The sequence below is a fragment of the Eretmochelys imbricata genome, chromosome 3 (assembly GCF_965152235.1).
Source record: "Eretmochelys imbricata isolate rEreImb1 chromosome 3, rEreImb1.hap1, whole genome shotgun sequence".
Taxonomy (NCBI): domain Eukaryota; kingdom Metazoa; phylum Chordata; order Testudines; family Cheloniidae; genus Eretmochelys; species Eretmochelys imbricata.
Genome location: NC_135574.1, coordinates 3,936,376 through 3,951,542, shown reverse-complemented (window position 1 = coordinate 3,951,542; position 15,167 = coordinate 3,936,376). Strand labels below are relative to the sequence as shown.

Below are 15,167 nucleotides of genomic sequence, written 5' to 3'. Positions count from 1 at the left end.
TTTTCAAGGGTTTTTCCTCTTCCCCCTGGAAAAGACGGGGTGAGTGAAACAGATTTTTTTTTCATTTTCTTTCAATTCAAATCAAACCGATTTTTTTCCGTTTAGATGAAAAAAATTCAAATTTTGGGGGAGGGAAAAATCTTGTTTCTTTTCAAATATTTTCCATGGAAAATCCTTACTATTTGCCAGCCAGCCCGAATGATTGATAGGCGGACAGATCTGTCGGCATAGTTAGGATTTTTTTCCCCATGAGTGCAGACGTCAATGGAAATAGAGCCACGGGAAAAGGATTGGTAGGAGAAATGAGACATAAAAGGTGTTACAAGGAGGGGGATGAAAATTGTTCTCCTTAGCCTCTGAGGAGAGGACAAGAAGCAATGGGCTTAAATTACAGCAAAGGCGGTTTAGGTTGGACATTAGGAAAAAATTCCCAACTGCCAGGATGGGTAATCAGTGGAACAAATTACCTAGAGAGGTTGTGGAAGCTCCATCATTGAAGCTTTTTAAGAGCAGGTTAGACAAACATCTGCCGGGGTGGTCTAGTTATTATTTTGTCCTGCCCTGAGTGCCGGGGACTGGACTAAACGACCTCTCAAGGTCCTTTCCAGTCCTATACTTCTCTGATTAGAGTTTTGGAGAAGGAAAGAGCTATAGAAACACGATATGGATACACCCCTCGGCACCTGCCCTGCGTCGCTGTTCAGAACACACAGGAAGTTAAGACAACGGGGCAAGTCAAGTGTTGATCTCTGGGCAGGATGCACAGGTGAGGGCAGGCTGTGCCTGGAGGGCATTCTCTTCCTGGCTGTTGTCGCACCTGGGCTGCAGGGGCTGGGTACCGTGTGCAGCATCAGTGCAGGGTCTGATGGAGGAATATCCTGTCCCCATCCATCCGTTTCTCCCCCACTGCTGTGGCTCTGTGTTACCAGCTGCAGATGCCTCTCTGCTTACATAACCTCAGCAGCTCAAGAGGGCTGTAGTGGGCTCACCTGGCTAAGGTGTCATTACCATGTCACCTTGGTGCTGGCAGCTGAGAAGCCAGGAGACATGCACGTTGCATCCTGTGATTACAAGGCCGCTTGCCTTGCATCGCACTAATATCGAAATACACTGTGCGGTACTTACCGCGTCACTAGTGGGTCGAGCATGCGCAGGTGAGCCAAGAGGGTGCTGTCACATGATAGGTTAGTGCTCTGTAATGCAGCCTCCTTTGCAACGAAACATGGGCGGGAAGAGAAGCATCGGACTGGCCAGTGTGAATAAGCGGAGCAATGGTCCATCCAGCACAGAGTCCCACCTTCTTCCCACCATACCAAACCGATCACTGGTCCCTCTGGTTGGAGTCCCGCCCCATGCTGTCCCAGAGCTGGTCCATCTTATCCAGTATCCCAGCCTGGAGCAGACTGAGCACCCATCTAGCTTGGCTAAGTGACGGTTCAGCGGAGACATGACAATGGGTTTCTGAAAGCTCTAATCCCTGGGAGGGAGGGGAATAGTTTAACATGGTGCTGGAGGACGTAACTAGGGATCATGATGTGGAACTGGGAAAAGGAAACTCAAGATAAATATCACAACAGTCTTCATCACAGAGAGATGGGTTAGGCTGTGGAGTAGGCTCCCAGGAGAAATGGTAGAAGGAAACCCCTTTGCAGGAAACATTTCAAACTAGACCAGATAAGACATGTGCTGTAGGGAACAAGCCTAGGAAAAATGGACTAGATGTTCAAAAGGAAGAAAGGAGAGTAGCAAAATACAGACCCTGCACTTCAGAAAAGCAGACTTAGCCTCCCTTAGGGAACGGATTGGCAGGATCCCCTGGAAGGCTAATATGAGGGGGAAAGGAGTCCAGGAGAGCTGGCTGTATTTTAAAGAAGCCTTACTGAGGGTGCAGGAACAAACCATCCCGACGTACAGAAAGTAGGACCAGCTTGGCTTAACAGAGAAATCTTCGGTGAGATTAAACACAAAAAGGAAACTTACAAGAAGTGGAAACGTGGACAGACGACAAGGGAGGAGTATAAAAATATTGCTCGAGCATGCAGGGGTGTACTCAGGAAGGCCAAAGCACAATTGGAGTTGCAGCTAGCAAGGGATGTGAAGAGTAACAAGAAGGATTTCTTCAGGTATATTGGCAACAAAAAGAAGGTCAGGGAAAGTGTGGGACCCTTACTGAATGGGGGAGACAACCCAGTGACAGAGGATGTGGAAAAGGCTGAAGTACTCAATGCTTTTTTTGCCTCGGTCTTCACAGACAAGGTCAGCTCCCAGACTGCTGCACTGGGCAGCACAGCATGGGGAGGGGATGACCAGCCCTCTGTGGAGAAAGAAGTGGTTCAGGACTATTTAGAAAAGCTGGACAAGTCCATGGGTCCAGATCTAATGCATCCGAGAGTGCTGAGGGAGTTGACTGATGTGATTGCAGAGCCATTGGCCATTATCTTTGAAAACTCATGGCGAACGGGAGAGGTCCTGGATGATTGGGAAAAGGCAAATATAGTGCCCATGTTTAAAAAAGGGAAGAAGGAGAATCTGGGGAACTACAGACTGGGTCAACCTCACCTCAGTCCCTGGAAAAATCATGGAGCAGGTCCTCAAGGAATCCATTTTGAAGCACTTGGAGGAAAGGAAGGTGATCAGGAACAGTCACCATGGATTCACCAAGGGCAAGTTATGCCTGACCAACCTGATTGCCTTCTAGGATGAGATAACTGGCTCTGTGGATAGGGAAAGTGGTGGACGTGATATATCTTGACTTTAGCAAAGCTTTTGATACGGTCTCCAGCAGTATTCTTGCCAGCAAGTTAAAGAAATATGGATTAGATGAATGGACTATAAGGTGGATAGAAAGCTGGCTAGATTGTCAGGCTCAACGAGTAGTGATCAACATCTCGATGTCTAGTTGGCAGCCGGTATCAAGCGGAGTGCCCCAGGGGTCACTTCTGGGGCCGGTTTTGTTCAACATCTTCATTAATGATCTGGATGATGGGATGGATTGCACCCTCAGCAAGTTCACAGGTGACACTAACTGGGAGGAGAGGTAGATATGCTGGAGGGTAGGGATAGGGTCCAGAGGAACCTAGACAAATTGGAGGATTGGGCCAAAAGAAATCTAATGATGATCAACAAGGACAAGTGCAGAGTCCTGCACTTAGGACAGAAGAATCCCAGGCACCGCTACAGGCTGGGGATCGACTGGCTAAGCAGCAGTTCTGCAGAAAAGGACCTGGGGATTACAGTGGACGAGAAGCTGGATATGAGTCAACAGTGTGCCCTTGTTGGCAAGAAGGCTAACAGCATATTGGGCTGCATTAGTACGAGCATTGCTAGCAGATCGAGGGAAGTGATTATTCCTCACCACTGGTGAGGTCTACACCTAGAGAACTGCGTCCAGTTTTGCCCTCCCCCCGCTACAGAAAGGATGTGGACAAATTGGAGAGAGTCCAGCGGAGGGCAATGAAAATGATTAGGGGGCTGGGGCCCATGACTTATGAGGAGAGGCTGAGGGAACTGGACTTATTTAGTCTGCAGAAGAGAAGAGTGAGGGGGGATTTGATAGCAGCCTTCAACTACCTGAAGGGGGGTTCCAAAGAAGATGGAGCTTGGCTGTTCTCAGTGGTGGCAGATGACAGAACAAGAAGCAATGGTCTCAAGTTTCAGTGGGGGAGGTCTAGGTTGGAAATTAGGGAAAACTATTTCACTAGGAGGGTGGTGAAGCACTGGAATGGGTTACCTCGGGAGGTGGTAGAATCTCCATCCTTAAAGGTTTTTAAGGCCTATCTTGACAAAGCCCTGGCTGGGATGATTTAGTTGGTGTTGGATCTGCTTTGAGCAGGGGGTTGGACTGGATGACCTCCTGAGGTCTCTTTCAACCTTAATCTTCTATGATTCTATGATTCCCCCATGTCCAATATCTATGATCTAGTCTGGTATTCCACTTTCTGCCACATCCAAACAGAGGAACAGTCCATCTGGTTCAGCATCTCACCTTATATATATAGGAACTGCCTGTATCCCTCTTTATGCCACATCTGGGCCACGTCTGCAGTCCATGAAGTCTGGTATGTTTTCTCTAGCTGTGGCCAATGCCAGGTGCTTTAGGGCAGAGCATGGGACCCGCCCACACCCATCATCCATCTAGCTGAGTAACACTGAACCATAGGGGGAAATTCTTCTTGACCCACCAAGTCCTGAATTATGAGATTTGCTAGCTTTCTAACTCTTCTCCTGGCCAGTGTAACTTCAGGTATTATGCTAATTTCAATGTCTCTGATCCTTTGTGTTTTTTAATCCTCCTAAGATATTTGCCTCCATAACATCCTACAGCTGTAAATTTCACAGGTTAATTATATGCAGCATGAAAGCCTGCTTCCTCTCCCTTGGTTTGAAAACTCTTGCCTGTAATTTGATGCGGGGACCCTTGCCTTTGCATTCTGGGGTTGGATGACTCGCAGTCACTGACTGGCCTTCGCTGAGCCGTTGGGTATTTAACGCGCTATTATATAGGGGAGACACGGGCATGAGGGAAAGTCATTCTTTGGTCTGTGTTTGTGTGCGTCCATCAGATGAACCTGCCATTCTGGAGGCAGGAGACCTGGACCGGAAAGCCATGCGGCTCGGAGGAGGCCTCGACCTAGACACCATTTCTCTGGCTTCGGTCACAGCCGTTACCACCGATGTGTCGAATAAGAGGTGAGGGAGGAAATTTGAGCCAATACGAGACAGGAAGTGACATCACCCGGCCCACAGTCCAGATGCACACTCCGCCTGCGTTCGGGGGGGGGCGGGTGAGCCAGGGTTGTTACCGCAATGGCTCTTTAAAGACCTGCCTGAGATCTTGCCACCTGCAGAAGGCAAAACTCGGGGCAGGGGAGGTTTCCTATCGCTTAGATCCAGAGAGAGAGAGGCGGGAAGAGGCTCAATAGCTTTGCAAATATTTTGTCAAGGTCTCCACATTTGCAGCAGCCAGAATACGCTGCTCATCTCTTTGTTTTATGAACAATGATTTTTCTCCTCCCCTTCCAAGGTCAAAGCCTGACATTAAAATGGAGCCCAGTGCTGGCCGGCCAATGGATTACCAAGTAAGTGGGGCTGCTGTGACCCCTTGCCTATCCTCCACATGCTCCTGGGGCTACAGGCTGGCGGGGGGGAGCAGAATGCCCTGCTGGGGAGATTAAAAGAGGGAGGGGGAGGAAGAGACTCCCTGCAAACATTTGGGGGAACCTCCAAACTCAGCCGTCTGCCTCACTGCTCTCAGGCCGGTTGGGAAGTTTATTGTAACGGGCTCGAAAACGGTGCAGGCCAGCGGCTAAGGCAAGGCTGAGGATGTGCAGGCCAGACATTTTCCAGAAGGGAAGAGAAGACTCATTCGGGCAGCCTGGGAGAGGGGCCTTTGCTTAGGGGGAAGGGCAATGGTCCAGCCCTGCCTGGTGAGCCGAGCTGCATGCCCCGCCCCACCCCAACCAAGCGGCTAGCAGGCAGGCTGCGGGGTGGGCGGCACAGGACAGAAACGGGCGATGCCCAGGGTTCCATGTATTTACAGTGTGTATCTTCATTTCTATTTGTCCCGACCCGCTGGGAGACGCCCTGAGCTGAAAGGCCAGGACATAACTTACCAACAGGGGCACACAGCTAGGGTCTGACATGGAGACCTCTGAAGCAGGCGGCTGTCTGTTACAGATAGCTCCAAGGAGATGCCTTTAGGGCTAGGGAACATTAAATTAAAGCTTGGGTGGGCGGCCATGGAAACTTTATTTAGTTCTTCCTGATCAGAAAGAGTCACCAAGCCACATCTTATGACCTGCTGCTGGGCTAAAGACCAGAGCTTGTCACTGTGGCTATTTCTCGAGGTGATGTATTGACCGTAGCAAGCACAGGATTGGGACCATCAAGAATTCATCCTTGGGACCATCAGCCTCCAGAATCCCAGGCCTCTAGCATCCACTGAATTAAAGGAGCAGACCTGTGCCAGAAAAGGGCTGACATCTACATGAGCCCATGTTTCCATCTTCCCCATGTTTCGGGAAGAGGGCGGCAATGCCCGGCTAGCCATGTATGGACTGCAGCACTTCACCTACCCACCCAGGGGTCTGGTCATTCTGAATGACCCTTCTGAAACAGCCTGGGGAGGGTAGCTCATGCCAGGGAGTCCTGGGGAAGTCTGGCTGTTGACTGCTCTCACTCCGCATGCCCGCAACCATTCCTGTTTTGAGCAGATGTTGTAATTATTGATTGGCTGGATTGTATTCATGGCCCTTTGCAAATACCAGGCAGCTGCCTAGAGAGCCCTAAAACATCTAGATCACAGCTGGTCAGGAGAAAGGGACACGAGTGACTTGCTCGGCCACAGGTGGACTTGTTGAACATTCCACCAAATGGGAGCATGTCCCAGGAATGCATCGCCAGTGGATGGCCAGTCCCACGCGGGAACAACAGCCCAAATGAAATTAGGCAAATACAATGGAGATATAAACTGAAGAGCTTTGACTATAAACTAAACCGGATTGTGAGGCTAATGGGGAGCCAGTATAGCTCAGTCATTAATGGCGTAATGGAAGTGTCATGGGGTACAGGAGAAATGCAGCCTGCTGGTAAATTCTGAACCAGTCACAAGCAAGAGATGGAAAGAGCGGGCAGGCCAGCTGGGAGATCATTGTGGTCCTGCAAGGGCAAGGGAGACGTGGCATAGTGTGTAATGGAGAAGATCACGAGTGTAGAGACATGGCTTAGTCTGGAATGGAGAAGATCACGAGGGCGTGGAGACGTGACTTAGTCTGGAATGGAGAAGATCATGAGAGTGTGGAGACATGACTTAGTCTAGAATGGCTCAGCTCTGAGGTGTAGAAGAACTGGCAATGACAAAACACAGTCGGGGACACATGGGGCTTGTTTGCTAACCCTCGGTAGATCCATTTTCCATAACAAACTGGCTTTTGCTGAACGCCTAAAAATTTTAGGAAATCAATTACATTTGAGAACCACAGTCTGAAACGGAGTACTTGTGGCACCTTAGAGACTAACAAATTTATTTGAGCATGAGCTTTCGTGAGCTACAGCTCACTTCATCTGTCTGATACAGTGCTTCTGAAAGATGCAGGTAACAGTCAGAATATGACAGATAGGACAGGGGTGGGGAGGAGAAATTGTTAATCAGGGAGGCTGCTAATTAGGTGGGGCGCAGAGGTGGTCTCAGTCCAGTTCTTGCTGGGTGGGTGGCCATTTCATACAGACATAGCCACCATCGTTGTCAGCTGGGAGTCTCAGGGATTGTCTACGCACAGATGTTATATCAGTTTCACTAACGGTATGAACTGACATAGGTCAGCTGGTGCAACTATGTGGGGACCCCAAAACCAGTGTGACCCAGATGTGAACCAGTGGAGAGTGTCCACATGCAAAGCTGCACTGGCCGAACTAAATCGGTTTAACTTCACTCCATTAGTGAAATGAGAGCAACTTCATGACCCAAGCCTCAGAGGACAGGCTCTGGCCTAAATAAGCTCACGTCCACTCCAGGCCAGGGCGTGAGGACATCAGCAGCATTGGGGTAGGGAAGCTGACCCCGCTCTGGCACCTCCCCACCAGCACTGATCTCACATCAGCAGACGAATGCAGGCCGGCAGATACCGCGGAGAAGCGATGAACCCGGTTCTCACAAGGGTGGGTGTCCCTATCTCCCCTCCCCAGGTGAGCATCACAGTCATCGAGGCCCGGCAGCTGGTGGGGCTGAACATGGACCCCGTGGTGTGTGTGGAGGTGGGGGAAGAGAAGAAATACACATCCATGAAGGAGTCAACCAACTGCCCCTACTACAATGAGGTGAGCTGGCCTCTCCCCAGACCTGGCTCTGACACACACCTGTAGACAGATGTAGAGACTAGACTGAGCTGGGTGTTTGACTTCTCGGGTCAGGGTTAGCGGAAGATAAAGGTCGGATCTAGCCATTGATAGTCACAGGACGCCTCAGAGTATTGCACTGGGCTTGGAGAACTGCTGCCTTGCTGACTAACGTGCCAAATACTTGGGATTAAAAGCCCCTCCCGTACTGCTCCACGGGCCTGGTGGGACTAGCTGCCTGGGGCAGGAGAGACCGTGGGACCTGCCCCACGTTCCCGCAGAACACTGTCTCTTCGAAGCACACCAACACTACAGCAAGTGGCTTGCTTGGCTGTGGTCTTTCCATGTGAATGAGGCAGCGCCTGACCCAGGGTCCGTCCGCTTTGAACATACGTGTCCTTGTGTTCGGGATGGTCTGTGAGTGCCCGGGACATGGGCAGTCATGCCAGTGGTTGGAGCAGGAGTCGATAGCCTAGGCTCAGGATCCTATCAAGGGCAGTCAGGACCAAAGGTCAGAGCAGGGTCAAACCTGAGGAGTAGCGCAGGAGTTTGCGGTCAGGTTCCAGGCCAGGGTCGACACCAAGGGTCAGAGTTCAAGTCAGGTTTCAGGGTCCGGGTCAGGAGGCAAAGTTCAAATCAAGCCTGAAGCCAGTTCAGGAGTAGGACAGGTCCTGGCATATACAGGAGATCCACACTGTTGCGTGGACACATCTTGGACCGCCCCTTGGGTTTATATAGGGCATGGAGCCAATCAGGAGCCAGGAGGCTGCTGCCTATCACAACCGTTGAGGCAGGACTTCCTGTGGTCTGTGTCCACTGTGAGTCATGGGCAGTGGAGCGCGAGCTAATTGCAGCTGCCTCTGGGTGATGGCCTGGAGCTGGCACTTGCCTGGTGGCTCTGCAGCCTGGGTTCTAGATCCCTGGGGGCCTTACGGCCAGCGCCAGAACTGGAGCAAGGAAAGGGTGGAAACAAGCAGGCCGAAGCGCTATCGAAGCCAGGGGCAAATGCTTTGAGCAGCCGGTCTGTTGACTCTTCCACCCCATCAGGCAGCCTTGTGCAGGCCACCTGTGCTCGTTAGGTCACCCTGGGGCTGGTTCTGCTTCCTGACAGGGTCAGGGGGATGGAATTCAGAACCAGATCCGAGCTGCCCCGACAGCACCTGTGCGGCTAGGATGAGCGAAAACCCAGGGAAAGCAGCCAATGCCTCTGAGTGCTTTTACGAGAGAAAGCCTCTGTTTGCTTGATCTATGTTGAATTTACTGACCCTTGTCCCATTGACCCAGTTTTCATAGCGGATCATATTTTCCATTCCATTTGACCACAAACGCTGTCATTTTCTAAGGTGATTTGGATCTTCCTTCTCCCCCCCACCCCACCTCCTCAGCAACTTCTGTTGCCCGGAGCCAGTCCCATGCGATGGTTGTCTCTGGTAACGAGGGCTGGTCGTTGGTAGCCATTTTGATGTTCCCTCCGAAAGGCACGCCCCTTTGTTCCCCCTCCCTTACAGTTTCCCTTTCCTTTGCAGTACTTCGTCTTTGATTTCCACGTGCCCCCGGACGTCATGTTCGATAAAGTCATCAGACTGTCGGTAAGCGTGCTTGAGCGGGTGCGCGCGGGTGTGGCCCCTTCGCTGCCCTTTCAGAGTATGGGTGGAAAGAGCCCGTTTCACCTGCCGGTGGCGTTTGCGGGTGAAAAGTGAGGGAAGGAGCTGGGGGATGCCGCTGTCAGCCACTGTGCAAGCTTCCCTGAGCAAGAGCTTTGCCGGTGCCCCTCTCTCCTGGCCCACAGCCCCCTCTGCTAGTCCAGGGCCCTCCGTTATTCCAGGCCTGGGTACGCCCACGCAGGGCTCGCTTGTAGACTAGAGCACATGCTGCAATTCCAGTCTCAGCGCCTCGCGCCCAGCCCATTCACCTGAGCCCCATCCTGCTCTTCCAGTCTGGTCACACGCCGCTCTGCTAACGCACCTCCATGCTGATTCCCAGCTTCCTCCTGCCATTCAGGTCCTCGGCAGAGATGCCGGGTTTCGCCGTGTGTGGGCCCATGCTCAAGGGAGACCAAGAGAACCCTCCCCCATGCACCCATCTCGTTCATGACATTTCCAGATCTGGGAGGCTGAATCCGCACTCTGGGACCTGCTGCCCCACTCCCCGCATGGCTGGGCTTGGGGGCGGTGCAGTAGCTCAGTGCGTACTGACTTGCTTGTGCCTTTGTTGATCGAAAGGTCATCCACTCTAAGAACCTCTTGCGCAGTGGGACCTTGGTGGGCTCCTTCAAAATGGATGTTGGGACCGTTTACACGCAGCCTGGTATGTAGCAGTGGCTTGGGCGGGGGTGGTTCATGCCTGGGGAAAAGTCTGTGCTCAAACCCCACTTTGTTAACAGAAGGGTTGGCCTCTCTGTGGGTCAGTTGAAATGGAGAGAAGGGGTGGAGGCTTAAGGTTTTATCAGCGCTTGTTTGGGATGGCTGCCATGCTCACAAGTGATGTGCCGACAAAACCTTCGGGCCATTCCCATCCCACGGTGTGTTTGGTTTATGCCACGTCAGTGACCGAAGAAGCTGATTGATAGGCCTGTCAAGGAAATGTCTGCCCGTCTGCATTCTCCCTTCAGTGTGTTTGCACACATGCAACAAGAAATGTTACTAGTGGGACTTATTTGGCCAATCCCTCCAGCTGGCAAGGCAGGGTGGTGATGCTTCTTGGGGCTATATACCATGTCTCTGATATCCTGGGACTGCCATGGCTATAACAGCACTGCATACAGGGCTTAGCGATGTTTATTGTGAAAACAAGCATAAGTTTATTTAACAAAGAACAGAGATTCAAATAATCGCAAGTAGGTAGAAGTATTGGAAACAATTGGTTTCAGAGTAACAGCCGTGTTAGTCTGTATTCGCAAAAAGAAAAGGAGTACTTGTGGCACCTTAGAGACTAACCAATTTATTTGAGCATAAGCTTTCGTGAGCTACAGCTCACTTCATCGGATGCATCGGATGAAGTGAGCTGTAGCTCACGAAAGCTTATGCTCAAATAAATTGGTTAGTCTCTAAGGTGCCACAAGTACTCCTTTTCTTTTTTTGGAAACAATTGGTTACATCTAAACCAAAATCATAATACACCTTCTAGAATCTAGACTTAACTAACAAGACACCGTCTTCTCTATAATACTTAGTCCTGCCTTGAATGCAGGGGACTGGACTAGATGACCTCTCAAGGTCCCTTCCAGTTCTATGATTCTATGATTCTCTAAGGACATTTAGCTCACTCAAAATCTTTCTCCCGCTGTTTTTCTGCCAGGTTGGCTGTGATCCCTTTTTACGCTCTCAGCTTATCTCCTAGGGGAAGGAAGCCATGTGTCCCCTTGTATTCTACTGATATACCTGACTAATTCTGTAATTCTCCTGTTGTGTCTTCCTTCCTGTAAGCTTTGAGATCTCTTGTCTCTGCTGTCTTGATAAGCTGATGGCTCTGTATGAAAGAGTCTTGTCGTAAGATACAGCGTACACAACGGTCAGCCAAGGAGGGAGAAGTGTCTCCTAACCCTGCCTGAACAGAACCTGTTTGTCACCTTCAGCTGACCTGCCTTAACTCACCTACCTTAAGAACATAGTTTTCAGTACAGATACTTAACCGATGAAATAGGATCTTTATGTACGTTCCCTGATGACTAGCGTAGCTCTGGCTGTTGGTGGAGACCTCACATTCCACCCTTTGGCCCATTATTATGTAGACATCAGATCCAGGGGATCCCTATAAACCCCTACGCACCCCTTATGCCTTCTGCCAGTTGGCATCAAGTGGTCTTTGGATCCCAGGGCTTATCTAGACCCATGGTTCACAGTGGGCTTGCCTTGGAAGGAGATAAGTCATAGCTAACACATTTAAGAAACCTCTAAAAGGGCCTAAAATTACTTTTTTTTTCTATACAGAATAATGGTTCAATTTTTAAGGTGCAAAATGTCACAATATGCCAAAGGTTGTATCCCATTGGAAAAGGCTCCACACTTATAGGGACTTTAAGGCCATGGCCCTTTCACACTGCTCTGGCACTGCGGCCCTTTACAAGATAGTGGACCACCACCCTGCCTCTTGTCCAGGACTGAATCTCACCATCCGGCACCATTGCCGATGCGAAACTGGGGAGAAATGTCACGTTTTCGGTGGGGTAAGAGGGAAACCTGTTTGTGGCAGATTGATTTATTTTTAAAAACTGACAGCCGCTTTGGCGTGTTAGTGGTTGTCCTGGCTGAGCTGAATTGGTAGGCAGAGTGCAGGTGAAACAATCAAAAGGGTGTGAAAAATGCAGTTGATAAGGTCACTCCGCAGTTTATCTATGGGTTTCGCCTCCACTGAGAAGCTATGGGCACTACACAAAACCCTGATATAGTTTTCAAAATATATAGGCATTTGGGGTGGGCTCAGGAGAGCTTCAGATAACAGGCAGCTAGTATTTTACAGGCTGGATCACTGGGATTTTCCCCTTTGAGAAAGATTTTGAGCATAAAAAGCATGGAGTGCCATCTGTATTCCTCTCACTCATGGGAGCTGAGACATGCGCTCCCACATGGAGGTCGCAGAAAAGGGTCAGACAGTTTCCTACTCCATAAATAACCCCTGAACTTTCTTTTGGTGACTGACTTTCCCTGCCTCCTGGCTTCCAGAGCATCAGTTCTACCACAAATGGGCCATCCTGTCCGATCCCGAGGACATCACGGCCGGCTTGAAAGGGTACCTGAAGTGTGACATCGCTGTGGTGGGGAAAGGGGACAACATAAAGACACCGCACAAAGCCAACGAGACAGACGAGGATGACATCGAGGGGTGAGGAAGCATGGAACTGGGTTCACCACTCTGGAATTAGCCACCTCCAAACATTAGCCGTCTCTCACAGCTCAGGGACCATCCTTGTGCCACAGATCCATGTGGGGTAGATTGATGGGTTTCAGTGATTTGTAACAGGTCTTCAACTGCCAGGTCTCCAGTCCAGCCCAGGGCGGTCATGACTGACAGCCAAGTTGGCGTCTGTTGGCAAAACACTTTTGAGCGGTCTCGGCATAGTGCCTGCATTGTTAAACCACTGCTCCAGCAGGCCACATTGTTGGCAGCCTCAGCAAAGATGCCAAGGACTGTATGGGCCAGGGAGGCTGTCTTCTCCTCTGGAAAAGGGGGTTGCTCTAGCTTCTGCCAGGTGGAGCCAGCAGCAACTACACCTGGGTTCAATATCTAGGAGTTCCTTTTCAACAATACAGCACAGAACCGGCTTGAGCCCCCACCCAGTGACCTGGGAAATTTACACACCACCCCTGGGCATCTGAGAGGCAATACTTCCCCACTTGCAAGCACAGAGTCTGAGTGTAGAAAAGAAACTTTGAATGAAAGGAGAGAAGTCACCCGACATTAATTAGGGAAAATGCCACAAGTGGGATTCATAAACATAAAACTGTGAGCAGGACGCGCTCCCCCCACCCCCCCCGCAGAGTGTGTGGGGCCGGGCCTTCCACCCCATGTTCTTGAGTTCTACAGCCAATAGTTCCTTTACTGTGCCCCCTCACCACAGCCCACTCACAGTGGTTGTCCTTGGCCAGTGAGCACCCGGGGCTCAGAGGTGCATATGGGTGAGAGCCTGGCCACCTCGCCAGCTGCTCATTCACTGTCCGACTGTCAGTCACCTTCTGCTGCCACCTGCTGTGACCTCTGCACATCCCGTCTCTTAGTGATTATCAGCTCTGTGCAGACTGGGCAGAAACACTGCCCCATTGCCAGTAACGCCCACTTCTATTTGAGCACTTTAACATAACAAAAGGCTCCCAAGGAAGCCTGTTCAGCTTTATTTTTTAACAGTGGGTAGAAACAGCTTAAACCAGCCCAAGGACGTTTAGGGGAGGGAATCCCCACATCCTCTCTGAAACACCTGTCCCCACCCCTCTTACTTTCACAGGGGTCTGGCATTCGAGCCCCTGGCTTAGTAAGTTCCTTTCAGCTGAGGGTGACCCCTCAGTCGGGATAAGCTCAGCACAGTTCTGCACCCCTTTAGTCATACAAGGAAGATAACAACGTTTCACTATCCCTGCACTCAGTACTAAAGGGATTTGTAACCCAATACCAGCCAAAGCTGATCACTTGGAGCTACGCAGCTTCTGTCTGCTGGATACGCAGGCAGAGTAGGTGTGTTCATGTAAATACAGTTTGCTCCTAAAGTCTCTCTCCCTCCAGAACTAGCTGTCAGGGGAGAGTTCATTCAGACCGTGCTTAAACTTATTGTCAGGGCACTGCAGGGAAGCTGTCCTGCCATTCCCCTTGCTGGCCTGGGTCTGTGGGGGACACAGGGGTGGGAAGCCTGCAGAGGTGTTGATGCAGAGCACTGAAAATCCCTACAAAATACTCAGGAGAAAAGTCCATGAGGTTCAAAACTTAGTTCACCCCCACAGTGATAGACCAATGAAGTGGCTCAAGGTGTCTGGGGCCTTTAAAGCCAAACCTCAGGTCCCTGTCTGGTTACCTAGCATCCCCCTGGTTATACAGCACCCCCGGCAACCAGGCTAGAAGGGATGTCCCACGCCATTTGCTGCAACCACCCCAGGCTTTATTCTGGCCCCATCTGACATCCCTGAGATTGCAGGTGGGTGACTGAGGGTGCAATCTGGCCCATTTTTAGCCAGAAGGTTATGCTGTCCACTGATGTAGCGAGGAAGTTACCCCCATCTCGCCCCAGACAACATAGTGCGGTCGTGGGGCCAGAGCCGCATTCTGGCACTTTTGCCACACAGAGGATTCCATTGGCATCCTCCGCTCAGCATGATGGTTGCACTACATGGAAGATGCCATTTGGTTGAGCAAAATGGCGTCCTCTGCATGGTGCGTGGGAGGTCGCACTGGTGGGGGCGTTCCCACACTGGCGGGGGCGGTCCCACACGGGCAGGGGCGTTCCGCTCGTTGCCCATTCAGGACAACACCTATTTAAGCACTTGTCCGTGGACAGATCTCAGGGTGGAAATAAATAGCAAGACCAGAGACCATATGAATGAGAACCCATTCATGAGATCCAGCCCAATGGTCACATGCATTGCAAGGCCAGATCCATGGGGAGTCCTCCGTAAAACGGCCAGTCTCCATGCTGAATCGGGAGAGTTGGCAGAGATGTAGCAATGAAGCCAACTTGGCTCCAGACATGGTCACTCATCTATGTTCTTCTTCAGTGCCGAAGGGAGACGCAGAGCGTGAAGGGGAAGCTGTGCCCACTTCTGAAAGTCTCGCCTCCCCAGAGTCGGTCCCTCAGCCACGGCGCGACTAGCCAACTCCTCCCCTTGGGCCCAGTGACCCCCTCCAGCCCTGTC

General features: G+C 51.0%; 1 protein-coding gene across 1 annotated transcript in view; it reads left to right on the top strand.

The window, feature by feature from the left end:
- Positions 1 to 15,167, top strand: part of OTOF (otoferlin) — a 202,552-nt gene that overhangs the window by 144,496 nt on the left and 42,889 nt on the right. Inside the window, exons 7-12 of the mRNA XM_077811483.1 lie at positions 4,563 to 4,689; positions 5,024 to 5,078; positions 7,684 to 7,815; positions 9,360 to 9,422; positions 10,056 to 10,140; positions 12,495 to 12,654. Of these exons, the coding sequence (XP_077667609.1) occupies positions 4,563 to 4,689; positions 5,024 to 5,078; positions 7,684 to 7,815; positions 9,360 to 9,422; positions 10,056 to 10,140; positions 12,495 to 12,654 (622 nt within the window). The remainder of the gene's footprint in view (positions 1 to 4,562; positions 4,690 to 5,023; positions 5,079 to 7,683; positions 7,816 to 9,359; positions 9,423 to 10,055; positions 10,141 to 12,494; positions 12,655 to 15,167) is intronic.